The sequence below is a fragment of the Patiria miniata genome, unplaced genomic scaffold, assembly GCF_015706575.1.
Source record: "Patiria miniata isolate m_02_andy unplaced genomic scaffold, ASM1570657v1 HiC_scaffold_15, whole genome shotgun sequence".
NCBI lineage: Eukaryota > Metazoa > Echinodermata > Asteroidea > Valvatida > Asterinidae > Patiria > Patiria miniata.
Window position 1 is genome coordinate 1,321,971 of NW_024037053.1, and position 14,794 is coordinate 1,336,764.

General features: G+C 40.1%; 1 protein-coding gene across 1 annotated transcript; it reads left to right on the forward strand.

Annotated features, from left to right (window-relative positions):
• The first annotated feature begins 2,334 nt into the window (after positions 1–2,334).
• Positions 2,335–13,539, forward strand: LOC119722342 (histone deacetylase 3-like). Its single transcript, XM_038192402.1, has 11 exons — positions 2,335–2,520; positions 3,935–4,017; positions 4,559–4,783; positions 5,633–5,745; positions 6,609–6,742; positions 7,716–7,870; positions 9,110–9,264; positions 9,806–9,864; positions 10,266–10,345; positions 11,037–11,197; positions 11,799–13,539. Exons 1-11 carry the CDS (start codon positions 2,463–2,465, stop codon positions 11,869–11,871), a joined length of 1,296 nt encoding a protein of 431 aa, XP_038048330.1. The 5' UTR covers positions 2,335–2,462; the 3' UTR covers positions 11,872–13,539.
• Positions 13,540–14,794: the final 1,255 nt, after the last annotated feature.

Here is a 14,794-nt window from a genome sequence, read left to right on the forward strand (position 1 = left end):
AATCATTGAATGTATAATTAATAAGTAGAATCGATTCCTGAAGTATATGATGAGAATCAACTTATTAAATAAATAAAAGAAGAAAAAAAATAGAAAATACCTATAGGGATCCACATTTTATTGATCACTTTAGTTTTAGGTTTCCCCTAGCTATTAAATGAGGGATTAAAGGACATCTTATGAGCATATTTTACAACATTGCACAAGAAATATACGATTGGATTTCTAAAGACCCGTAATCCCGGTGTAGGTGTTGCCCTGTCCATAAGATGTATAGACAGACGTAATTAATTTGTCGCATTTGAACAGCAACTTTGTTACGATGCTCTGTTGATATTTTATATTTTTGCCTTTATTTTAATAGCAGTGGCAGCAAGTGCGTTGCAAAATGCAGACATGAGTGGAGTCAGCAAAGCTGTGAACTTTCAGCCGGATAGAATAATTAATAATCTCAAATTGCAATGTCGAAATATTTTATGAAAATTCTTTCTTTCAGCAAAAAAAAATCGAATAATCTTTTTTTTTTAATTCTCAATCTCAATGTACCTTGAGTCAGAGAAGTAACCTTTCTTGAAGCCTTCCCATTTTGAAAATCGTTTAAATGGCCACGGCTACAGGCCTATTTTCAGAAATATATATCACTGTACCAATCAAGGAACTCTAACTTCCTGTTTTAATATTTTAAAGCGATTGTGGATTTTATATGGGTTATGTAACCTTTTCCACAAACCGCGACAGAAATGTCGAAGTAAATAAATATATTAAGCATCTTCTTATTACAGGCGATGCTTCTCTGCACCTTCTCTTGTACTTTATTACCACAGTTAAGAGCTATATAGCTATAAATCAGTCTGGAAATTAGTCAAGAATTGTATCGCCAGAAGTCAGATTAGCGATGATCAGATATGTTTGGGAAAAAAACCTACCTTCTACAACAAACATAGACAAGTGGAATATCCTACCGTCCACTTCAAAATTAACATTAAAGTTGAAACTTAACTGAATGTTAATTTACAGATGTGTGTCTGTGTGTCATTACATGCAATGTATACCGAGTAATCACAATGTACTTATTTTCTTAGCCAATAAAATTACAACCACAATGAACGCCCTTAAGGTTTGATGGTGTGTTGTATGTTTATAGATAAACTATCATTTTTTATGGGGTCTCAGTCACTTGACATGACTTGGGATAATAACGTAAAAACTTGGGAGGGGAGAACCCCGCACGAGGGCCATGCCTCATCAAAGTGACCAGTCCACCGCTCTGAATTTGGAGGAGGAAAGCATTGTACTTAAGACATACCTGACCTATCCTTTTCTGAAAGTATGGACAAATCCACCCCGGAAATTGAACCCTACATTGAACCCTCTTTAATTCCTTTGTAAGCATTTTCTGGGGCGGCCCGTGGAGCCTAGGGGGAGAAAGTTTGATGAGAGAGAGAGAGGGAGAACTGTTAATTTAATTTAAACAATTAAAAAAAAAAATTATTATTACGTCTTTTCAAGGCCACCATAGGTGGTGGTCTGTGCGAGCGCCCTCTTGCGTGATGGACTACTTTCTGCCTAACGCTGGAATTAAAGTCAAGGTGACCGTTTTAGCCGAATTTCGGCTAAATGTGACCGAGTTTGACAGAAAATTTAGCAAATGAATTTTTATCAGCAGATTTCTAAGGCCATAGAGCTATATTAAAATTATATTAATTTTATATAGCTCTTTGATAAGTACACAGTAAAGAACTTAAGACCATTGCAAGCCAGGCGACCAAGGGCGGATCCAGAACACAATTTTTTTTTGGGGGGGGAAATAGGTCCCCAAAACTGACGCTCTATGGTGCGATCTGAGGCAACTTCTGTCCACTTTAAACCCAATTTTTTTTTCAGGTGAAGAGGGTGGTGTACGCAACTTGCCTGCCTTTATTGCGACGTCACTTTAAAAAAAAAATGCCTTGGGTTCGTCTTTTGGGGACCATATATGGCCCCCGTTGCGCCCCCCCCCCCCCCCCCGCCCCCTGGATCTGCCCTTGGGCTAGATCACGTGCAATTTTTATTTAAACATCTGCATCTGAGCTCCTTTTTATAGCTCCATGATCTGAGTAAAACTCTTCATAATGTATTTCGTGTAATAATAGCTGATTTGGCAGCTTTTTGTCAAATCTAGCAGATTTTTGAGGCGCACCTAGCAGAATTTTGCCATTACCTGACGGTCACCCAAGCCTGATTACAATAACAGAACGGAACGAGGTTATCAATGAGAACGCATGCGCCGTCATTGATCGCACATGTATGCATGTGCGTAAGTCGTACAGCTTGAGATCGAGAATGCTAAGAAGGAATTATTGTTCGTACATGTCGTAGGCAAAGTGTGGTGTTCTACTTGTCTTTGCGGAGCTGCGTTTTTCGTTCTTAATTCATGACTTTACGACCAGCTCCACTGTGAAAAAAATCACTGGAAATCAGAGATGTCTTCACCGACGATTGCCTATTTTTACGACGCAGATGTTGGCAATTTCCATTATGGTATGTACGAAGCGTTATTCATCGGGACATTGTTCATCATTCATTCTCATTAGGGCATTGTTTTTGCAGCAAATGCGGGAACCCCATTGTTACTTAGTCAGGTTTGTAAATAACATCATATTGGATATAGGCCTACGTTTGTAAGTTAGGAAAGCTTGTTGCAACCTGACGCCATTTTTTTCTTCATACAATGGGTCAGTCATTGCAAAAATGTTGACAAGCATGAATCTGGGACTGAGATGGAGAAACCTTTCCAATTTTGTTTTCCTGACACTCGAGCTCTCCATAGACTTTGTACACAACCGCTGACATGGCTGAAGTGACGTCAGGATGCAGCATTCTTTCTATAAAGATGCAGGATCCCGACAACACTGTTTACAATATGTTACCTAAATGGAGATTAGTTATTTTTATTTTTAAAACTCCTCTAATTTTGGAGTAATTGCAGAATACCCCGCCACTCGGAAAAAACACCCCTAAATTCTCTGGCTACGAGGTTGGAATCACTGGAAAAGAAACAATTCAAGTCCATGCCAGCTACGCGGATACTGAGTGGGGGTCCATTATTTGAGAACGAAGCAACACAAAAGGAATGGGAGTTGCTGAAAAAATTCTAAGTCCAAACCAACTACCCTGTTGGCGGCTACGCGGTTACGAAGTGGGAGTGCAATGGAGCATGACGCATAGTACATACAAGTAGCGCTGAGAATGTTTATTGAGGTCAACCAACCGTGACCTCGTAGCCGGCTACGAGGTGGATAGATCGAGTGGCGGGGTATTCTGCACTTAAACTCGCCTACAAAACACCTTGTGAAGGACAGATTTAATTTTCTTTTCTGAGTAAACCCTTTGAAGTTTGCATAGGAAAGTAAAGTCCATATTCGGCTGACAACTGACGCATGCGTGACTTCCATAAAAATGCCCAACTGTTGCAAACGTATTAAAATATTTAGCATTGTGGACCATTAATCAAGTTTAAGAAAATATTGCCCTTACTAAGTGCCTTTGGTAGAAATTAAAACATTTTGATGATGGCTCATTAACTTTGTACAAAACCACCAAATTACATGTAACAAGCATCATATCACTCAGGATAACTTCTCTTTCAAGCGAGACTCTGACTTCAAGTACCTCGCATCGTTCACGGCGAGCTTGGAAAAGGACATCCAAGTAGATATAGCAAAGTGCAGTTTTGGAACTTGTATAAAATGTAAAAACGTAATTTGAAAACAAAAACATTGACATCACTTCCTTTTGAGCAAAGTTGTACAAGGAATGCCATGAATGTGTGTTTTCTTTTGACAGTCTTAATCTTTTGGATTGTTTCAAACAGATTCTCCCACAGTCCCAGGACTATATTCGACAGTTCTTTCTGAATGACCTCTCTCTTAAATGTCTTTATTCACTCCGTCAGGCCCGGGTCATCCGATGAAACCACACCGCTTATCGCTGACACACAACTTGGTGCTCAACTATGGGCTCTACAAAAAACTTCAAGTAAGTATGTATGTGGACTAAAATATATGTACCAGTAGTTGCTTTAACACAAGCTGCTTTTACCTTTACAACCCACCCCCCACCCCTGAAAAAAACCTTCAAATTCCAACAAGGTTTTTTTGAGGATTTTACGAGATTTGAGGAAGCATAGAACATCAAAGTTCAATAAAACTCAGCGATTTGAATTTCAGTATTCTTAAAAAAACCTCTCTGAATCTGAAATCTTGAATTTTCCAAAGATTTTACTATGAAGGCGTTATTAACTTTAAAGCTTGTGTAAACCAAAAGAATTTGGTATTTTAGGGGGTGGTTTTTGTGTACAAATAAAAACATTACATGGTAAGCCAGCTGTATATGTACCTAACAGGCGCCTGCTTTTGTCTGATAGTGGAATTGAACTAGTCATAGTGCCTACAAGAAATATGATCTGACTGTTGGTGACTAGCCTGTGTATAAAGGCATGGCAGGGGGCAGGGATTGATTTTCAGTCCTGGTCAGACAGCAGGAGAGTGTTAATACATACAAATGTTTTCTTTTGTAGGTATACCGACCATACAAGGCCAACATGCACGACATGTGCCGCTTCCATTCCGAAGACTACATCGACTTCTTACAAAGAGTCACCCCACAGAATCTACAGACGTTCACCAAACATCTTAGCCATTTCAATGTAGGGGATGACTGTCCAGTATTTCCCGGCCTGTTCGACTTCTGTTCTATGTATACAGGCGCGTCGTTGGAAGGAACGACAAAACTCAATAACAATGTAAGTCTGCAACTGTCCCACACAGTTGCTTTTGGTATCTACCCTCCAATGCAAACATTCATTCGGTGCCAAGTTTTCCTTTCAATCCTAATCAATCAAGTGACTGTTTTCAACATTTAAGAGCTCCCAGTCTACATAAAAGCAGGATTGACTGGCTGTGACTGTTTATGTAACAATGCTTGACTGTGGGGTGATTGAAAAGCCAGCTGTGCCTGCCACTTGCCTGATTTTGTCTGTTGACTGGATTTGACTAGTCACAGTGCTTGCTTGACATGTGATCTGACTGTCAGTGACTAGCCTGCGTAAAAGGGATGGCAGGGGAAGATGATTGATTTTTTTACTGTCTTTGACTGTTCAGATAGCAGTAGGGTGGAAAAAATTCCAAGTAAAATCGATTGATTTCGACGAGGCTTAACATTTGGTCAATATTGGGTTTTGGCCATCACTGACATACTTTTTTTTAAACACTGTGTACTCAATGTTGTCTGAAGACTTGTGAGAACAATTTTACAGGCTATTTGGGTGGGACTCCAACCCACGACCACCTGCTTAATAGTGCAGACATTTTATCCCTCCACCACCGAGCTTGCTGGTGTCAGTTGGCTGGTTCAAATCAGTTGTAGCAGCGGTATACTGCAACCAAACTACTTATAAGTGCAGTAGGCTGTGGGACATAACAATTTAAATCTCACTGTGCCTAATGTTCTGGTATGTATGTGCATATCATGTTGCATATTTTGTGGTGTATTCATGCAAAGCTAGACTATAAATATTCATGCGGTACATGCTAATCCATATGTTTAAAGCATATGGAAATTAATGACCTGATTCTGCTGGTTGTTCTTTTAGCTGTGTGACATAGCAATCAACTGGGCCGGGGGCTTACACCATGCCAAGAAGTTTGAAGCCTCAGGATTTTGTTACGTCAACGACATAGTCATCGCCATTCTTGAATTACTGAAGTAAGTTTGTCAGAGAGGCTTACAGTAAATAGACTTTCACAGCATCTTGTTCCTGAAAGTTTTTCCCTAAAGTAACCTTAGTTTTGCACCCACACCATACTTAACCCTTTAGGCCCCCCCAAAAAAGTCTCCGGTTTCTGGTATGCATGCGTTGCCGTAGCCATGCGCGTCGGCAAAATGAAAAAAAAAAATTTTCAGTGTAAGATGATGTCTCAAAACTGCCAAACTCACTGGTTTGACTGGAATCCTGCTGCTGCACAATTTTAATGTGTTTTTAGATGGGGTTACGATCAGGTATAAGCTTTATGTGGCCTCTCTGGACTCCCATATATTTTGCACTAAATTTAGTCAGGCACCATTTGCAGTCATCAGCCGACATAAGAAAAAGAAAAAAAAGTAAAAAAAAAAAAAAGAAGCCGCGTCACCGCACCACTTTTGGGGCAAGCTCCATACCAGAAACCGGAGACTTTTTGGGGGGGCCTTAGATACTGTAGCGCCAGAAACCACCCAACTCCCTGTAGGACCCGAAAACCGACCGAGCACTTTATGGTTTTATTGATTTTACAGTGAATAAATACAGTGTAATAAAGTGACATCCAGGTGCTAATGGGTTAAAGAGTCTACAAGTGTCACTTTGGGAGTGACCACATCTCTACCCCTTGGGCACTATTGTTTTTACAGAAGTAAAGCTTTTTTTTTTGCACTGACAATGCCCAGATCCCAAGCCCAATCTAGTCATAAACCCAAACACATTTACATTTATCTGGTATACAGAGTTGACAGTTAGTAACAAAATTATTCCAAAACAGTGGAACTGCTTAAGGCACATTATTAACATTTTCCCATCATTTCCTTTAAACCAGATACCATCCGCGCGTATTGTACATAGACATCGATATACATCATGGCGACGGTGTGCAAGAAGCGTTTTATCTCACAGACCGAGTCATGACGGTTTCCTTCCACAAGTATGGCAACCACTTCTTCCCTGGTACAGGTAAGATTCCAATCTTAGTCCAAGAAACGGCTGGATTTGGATTTTATTCCCTGACAAGTGCGGTAAAGCAACAGCAGCGGTAGAGATTGTTTCTACAAGACGAATAAAATCCAGTCTTTGGAATGTCAGCAGCGCTACCCGGGAAATTACGAGCATACCTCATGCGTGCCGTATTTATGCTTATGCATTCTTGTGAGGTACATGTATGCTCGGATTTCCTACATAGCGCTGTGGAAGTTCCCAAGACTGGTTTTGGTTCATCTTGTCGATGGGGACCTCTTCTGCCACTGCGGCTTTCCCACGCTTATCAGGGACCCAGGACTGATTTCACGAAACGCTAAGACGCGTCTTCAGAATGGTAATTGTCATATCTCGGGACTCGTTCTAGGATTGATTACACCAAACTTAAGACACATTCAGCATATCCTAACTTTCTTAGCAACGTGGCTAGGGTCGTCTTATCTCATGAATAGCATATTAATTTGTATATTGTCTGGACAACATTGCAATGTCTAGATCCATAGTTTTGAGGAAGAACACCGTTGTAGAACAGATTTGCAAAGATTTCTGACATGTTGGTACTTTTAATAGAAATAAATTGAATTAGTTACAAAACATTTAATTGTACGCCAACACCTAGTCGGCTTTTTAAAATAACATTCTTGGGGTTCTCAGCGTAGAGTGAACCGGGGAGCAAGATGTTTGGTCAAGAGTATTACTGACTATCGTATCTTGTGTGGACTTACTTTGCGTATGAAATTTAATGAGCTGAGATATTTGCATGCGAGCGGGAAATTGGTTTTGCACGTTTCTTTTCAACGACTGTTTCAGCCAGATTTGCTGTCAGATTTCAGGAAACAAATTCTGGTGATTTGAGTAGCATTGGTACGCTAATATAAGATATCCATATTCATGAGCACAGTCGTTATGTCATCAAGTGAGCAGCTGCTTTTGTAATTCCATTGGTTCCCAGGTGATATGTACGAGATCGGCATGGAGAGTGGGCGGTACTACTCCATCAATGTCCCCTTGAAGGATGGCATTGATGATCAGATGTATTTCGGTCTCTTCAAGCCGGTCATCCAGAGTGTTATGGAGTTCTACAGACCCAGCTGCATTGTCCTACAGGTAAACTGGTACCCCGGGTAAGAGTCATGAACTCTATCCATAAACCCTTACCTTTCCAAATCCTCTCTGCAAAATGGGGAATTTTGCGGAATTGAGGCTTCATGGCAAAACTGTGTTGCTGATTTTAGAGGATGCACTGTGTCAAAGTCTTTGACCGGATCTTGTGTCGTGTATGCTCAGCCATGCATAAATTTGGGCCTAGATTATACTTGAAATCCTCTACGCTGGTCCAGGATATCACTGGCTCTGCCTCATCATATTGACAGTGATTGCTGGAGGATTTTTGTAGGATTGAGGCAGTGGTCACCCCTCCAAGGACCCTCCAATTGAAGAAAAAAAGAAAACCAACCAAAATGTGATGCATGCACCGTGTGCCTCGTTCTCAGCTTTTTTACGGTATTGATATCTTAATCAATGGAAGTACTGCTTTCTTGACCTGAAGGGCCAATCTATTAAGGGAATAAATGTGTGCTCCGGAGGTTTTTATCACTCTGTTTAATACCACTTAGAGTCTGGGTGCTGATAATTACCCGAGCCGGAGGCGAGGGTAATTATCAGCACCCAGACTCTAAGTGGTATTAAACAGAGTGATAAATACCGACCGAGCACACATTTATTCCCATTCATAAATACCTTTTTGGTAAAAAAAGATCAAACAATTCGTTCAAAAAATCCTGATTTTGTTCAGCAAGTTCACTTCATGCTTTTTGAAACATCCCTCTAGCAAAATAATGGAATGTTCAGCTGGCGAGTAAGATGTAAACAACCCTTTTATGGAGATTGACGCGCGCGTAGCATGTTCTGCGCGACATGGACGCGATGTCGCGCAGAACGCACCTGGGGCGTTGCGTTTTGAATTTAGAACTATAAAATTCTGACTCGCTGGTAGTGTTGCGCATGCCTACGTGAGGACGGTGAACGTTCAACCAATAAAACGGCAAGAGGCACTGGATTTTTAGGAGTCCACATTTTATTGTGACACTGGAAAAGTGTTTAAGACCAGCTAGCCATGTCTTTATCATCCGTTTAAAACCGGCCACGTGACGGGCTCTCGACCAATAGGAATAGCTAAACTGTCTGAGGTATTTATGAATGTCCTTTAATGAGTCACTGACAAACGAACTGAGTCACTGAATATGTGTAATCTCCAAAACTGGGACATTTGGTCCAACTCAGCTGGGCAATTCTAGTCCTATTTGATTGAAATCCGAAATTTTTTGTTGTGTATTCCATTGGCAGTGTGGTGCAGACTCGTTGGGTTGCGACCGGCTGGGCTGCTTCAATCTTAGCATTAAGGGCCACGGAGAGTGCGTCAAGTTTGTCAAGACGTTCAACGTCCCTACACTGGTGCTGGGTGGAGGGGGCTACACGGTCCGGAATGTCGCACGCTGTTGGTACGTCAACTATAAAAACAGACTGTCCGAAACTCAATCTGCGTTCGTAAATCGTACCCTGTCCACTTACTTCACTGCTGAACTCTGTGACGCCACAATATACCACAGCCTTGGTCCTTGTTTATTAACGTTCTTGAGATATGGTGGACACAATAAGATACTTTGTGCCATACGTATGTGAACCAATGGGCACGTGCAATGTATCCCTGCCATATTTTCACGAAGCCCTCTTTGTAACTATTCATGAGAAGGTCTATAGTCTGGCAAGGTGCCAGAGTAATAATTCTGATGACCATCACCGAGGTTGACAGTCTGGGAACATGACTAGTCTAAAAATTGTTTGCACCAGCTCAGGCCAAGGAGTTAGTATGAGGATATGTGTGAAGGAGTGGACTATCATTATTTCCCATACTCGTTTGAATATTCACCAATGGAAAAGGTGCCTTTACTGTTAAATATGTAAGAAGTGTAATTTTGTGTTGTTGTAAATGAATGGCTGTTATTTTTAAAATGCAATTTTTTGGGTTGAATTCGATTGCAGGACATTTGAGACAGCTCTTCTACTTGATGAAGATATTAGCAATGAACTTCCTTACAATGGTGAGTGGATCAGACCTGCAGGCAATATTAGACAGCTACTAAGCACATGGGCTTAGCCAAAACAACTTATAGGCCAATATTTCAGTTTAGCATATTGTTGTTGACTGGCTTTCCACTGAATTTTGCTTTGTAACTTTGCCTGGTATTTTTTTTCTGCTAAATAGTGACATGAATTCAAAAATGAAATCCAGTTACTCAGGAGGAACTGCAAGTTCAAAAATTCAAGTCGTGTTTTACCTGCAGTGCATCGTGGTGGAAAGCAGTATTCTTTTCTTTCTTAATGAGCATTAGGGTGTTAATTATAGATGCACTGTTGTGATTTAAATTGTTAATAGCCAAACACTAATCTGGTATAGTTGTGCATGAAGAAAACTTTGTGTTTTCTTGTTTGATTTGCATAGACTACTTTGAATACTTTGGGCCGGATTTCACATTGCATCCAGACACGACAACTCGAATTGAAAACCTCAACACAAAGCAGGTATGTTCAGCAAGTTTAAATTAAAGTTAAAGTAAAACTGTTGCGAAGATGTAGGTGTATAATATGTGTAGACAAGGCAGTTTTATTTTATTACTTCTGGGACCAAAGTTATAGAGTGGCCAGGTCCAGAAAATATGTGGTCAGCAAAAAACAACCCAGGTTACCCGCCATTATAGGTGTGATGTGTATAGGTTGAGCCAAAAAATGCAACCCTGAAACGTTTGTGATGCCATCAACTTCAAGCTAAATGAGTTGTTTGTCGACCCTGGTCAAAATTCCTGACAAACGACTCATTTAGAATGATCGCATCACATTTGCTTTTGTTTTCAAAAATTTGATCTGTGAATTGTTATGCTTTGGAAATCAGATTAAAACGCAGAGTTTTTTCCTTTCAAATACTGAAAAAATCATGAAAACAGCACATCGGGTTGCTGAGACGTTGCCAATTATGTAACAACTCTTTTTTGGTCCGTTCAAGCTCTAATCTTATATCCAAAACATAAAAATTCACCGATCACGTTTTTGAAAAAAGGCATATGTTTCAGGGTTACATTTTTTGGGGGTCGCACGGTATTGCCCAGGACCGGTACTCAGCTGATTTCTGCAGGCATCATAGTCTAATTCTTCCACTTTTGGTCAAATTATTTTGAATTTCACAACTTTTTCCTTCCCTTTCGGTTTCATTCGGTAGTACATAGACCAAGTTAGGCAGACAGTACAAGAGAACCTCAAATGTATAGCGCATGCCCCAAGCGTTCAGATGCAGGACGTACCACCAGATCTACTCAGCTTAGAAGAAACAGAAGAACAAGACCCTGATGTCAGAAATAGCACCAAGGACCAAGACACGAGGTGAGATTACCTGACCTTTGACTCATTAGGTGACCTACGACCTCATTAATTCATGGCCGCGGTTCCCATGCAGGAACTATAGGTACCGATTGTGTGACGTCGAAGTACCATGTGACAATCAGTTTCCCCATGATCAGCCACAATTGCAGTAGGCAAGCGTTTGGTTAGCAACCACGTCGTGCATTGTAAAGTAGACCGTAGGGCATATTGTCACGTAAAATAACCCTGAATTCTTTCTCAAGTGGCAAGATGGTCACTACCTATGCCGTGTACGGTTGTCATAATCATGCCGACCCAGCACTGGGTGTCTGCCCTACGTTTTCTCACAGTTTTTGCCATCAATCACAGCTTTAAAGACTGCACAATATGCGATCTTTGCCAAAAATTTTGCACATTAAGTACATTAGTGCACTTGTTCAGAGAATGGCTTTATATTTACCAGCAAATTACTTGACACACATGTGACCCATTTCCCTTCGAATGTGCATAACTCCACATTGTTGTAGAGAAATACCAATCAAAATATTGCTCAAAGATTGTGGAAAAAAAACTTGCTGAAATGAAAATATTCAGCAGCTAATTATGGTTCTGCATTCTGTAGGATTGAGGCGGCGAATGAGTTCTACGACGGTGACAAGGATCAAGATAAAGAAGACGTGGATCTGGACGTATGACATCACCATCACCATGGCAATACTAGTTAGAAATAGTGAGTCGTCGTCATAGCTCCATCAGAATACATTTTCCGGATCTGGCTGAACGGACGGACAGCCCTTACTAAGATTGACACTTTACAAAAACCTGAGTCATAGGTTCAATTTTGTACTGATTTAAAATTTGTATTACATTCGTAATAATTTTAGCATTATTTCAATGGTGGCATCGTAGGGAATTAAGCACCGTCGATATCAGAATTGTCAATCTATTGGAAATCCAGTATCGAGAATATGTCATGTATCGATTATCCCGTGTTAAAGACCATAAAGATGACACTTTAAATTAAAAAAAAAAATCTTTAGTCCCAATTTTCCACGGCCTCCTCCATATTGCTCAAACTTTTTAAAACAAACTTAGAACTAACAGTTTGTCCAGTCAGGCGGTTTGTTTTGAGGTTTTTCATTGGGGAGACTGCAAATTCCAGTGAACGCAGAGCACAAAGTGATGCCGCTTGGTCTTTTTCGATGAGTTTATTTTGAGTCACAAGCACAAGTTGATGCCAACTTTTATTGCATTGTACAGCAAACGTTAAACACAAAGTAAAAGCTGAAACGGGAGATTTATTTTGACAATCTTTCGCATTTTCGATATTTCAATACGATAACAATTGCTATCGGCAATTTCGATATCAAAGTAATATTGAATGATCAAGTAATATCGATATATTGACAGTGCTTACAGGGAATGGACACTTCAGGGAATGTTTTTTTTCTGAGAAACAAATGTTTAACCATTTTCAAAAAAGCAGATGTATCCCAGGACATGTCATGGTATATCTCAACAAAATGTTAATGTCCCAGTCTGCTTAGAGTATTAAGTTCATAAAGATCACCTACTTTCAAACTAGTCTGAGTATCACCATTTATCCACGGAGCAAGACTCCTGTATAATGTCTGATATGTCTAGACATGCAGATATATGCAAGCCGCGCGCCAGCCAATCGGAGTCAACTTTACTAAATCGTGACGTCATTTCATTCCTAAATCAGGACTAAATGGTTTGATTGGTCAATTCGAATGCAGTGTTTTGTAATACACCAACAGCCGGGCGTGATACCGCGTAACATGATACACAGCGCGTGACACATTTTTTTTATCCATTGTCTATAACGCGCAACGGGTAAATGACCGCAGACCCGATATAGAAAGCGCCCGCTGATTGGTCAAAATCTAGAAGGTCAAGAGGCGGAGTCTTGCCTAATTAATCAGCGAATCTGTTCACACATATAACATAGACTACATTCAAACAAACACCATGTGAAATTATGGAATCTGGCCTTCTTTTTTGTTAAAGATAATTGTAAATCATTTATTAATTATAAGTGATTCCTTTTGGGGAATTTCGCAGTTGAACTGGAATTTTTTTGAGGTTTGGTATTTAAAATTGCATTTTATTTGCATCTAATCTCACTAATTGTAAATTTAAAAATTTGAATCTTTCACAGCAGCATGCTTTCCAGTCTATTGGGACAAAATCACAAGTTGGGACAAAATCGCAAAATGGGTCAAAAGAATTGGTCCCTGCAGCATTTTTGTGTATTTAATATATTTAATTTGTTCTGGATTAGTGGTTTGCAAAGTTGTTGAGAATCAATCACCAGCCAAATTACAAGTCAGTGACAAGCAGTGCTAGAGGGGAATTTGTCACAATTCATTTGAATAGCTGGTGATTAGAGACCAAAAGACTTATGATTGACTTGCGAGGACTTGACAACTCTAGTGTTTTGTTCCATTGTGCTTTTTCATGTAAACGAAATCCCAAAATTATGTATTGGGGTTGATTGTGTTCAGAACCTAGTGGTGGCATGAGGGGCATTTGTATTCCCCCCCCCCCAGGTTTGCCCTGCCCGCCCCCATTTGTAATTCCCCTCCGCTAATTGTCTTACTTGCCCCCCAACCTCGAGTGTCCCCCCCCCTCCCCCAGTTTACCCGTCCCCAAAAAATAATTCATACAAAAAAGTTAAACTGAAAAGGTTAAAAGAAAAAGAAAAGACTCAAAAGAAAAGACTGTAAATTGAATTTAAAGTCAAGACTGGAAACCCTCGGAAATGACCCCAAAACGCAAGTATATGTACATAAATACGTATATGAATGTTTTGAGCAGTGTCCCACGTCTCAAATGTTGTCCAGTCCCCCCCCCCCCTCCCCCCAAAAAGGTTTCTTTGCCCCTCACTTGCTCCCCCAACTTGTAAGAGTCTGCCGCCACCACTGTCGGAGCCATTGTGCAATTAGCTTGTAAAATGGCAAAAATGTGACTGATGCTCATCCATAACAAGCTTTGTGTCGGTAAATTGCGGAGAGAATGTTGCAGCCTGACGCTGCTTTTTTCCATCATATATCACCCCAATGAAGGTCAGTTGTTGCAAAAATGATGAAAAGACATGAATCTGGGACGGAGAAACATTTCCAATTTTGTGAGGAAATACTTGGAAAGTTGTCTTGACTCTCCATAGACTTTGTACACAACCGCTGATGTAGCGTCAGGTTGCAACATAAATTTCATTTTCATGCATTAGTGCTGTATGAATCGTAATAGGTCATTGTCATGGACAAACATTTATGTTAGACTTAAGCCACAAATGGTTGAGGAGTCAAGTTTTTTTTTATATAGCTGACGACTTTACGCAATTTGTTTTGTTATAAGACCGGTTTTTGAATAGGGTTATTAAAAAAAGTTCATTTTCCAAAATGCAAATCGATGAGTACATTAAATAAACTGTTTATTTGGCATATTTATGATCGAAATGAAATAAATTGGAGAAAAGTTAATTGCAAGATAAAATACAGCATCAGTGTTCTTTTTATTGGTGTTGTTAGGGCGTTACGCATTGACTCAAAGGGTTGCGTATGACTATGATGTGAACCAACATTTGACACATTT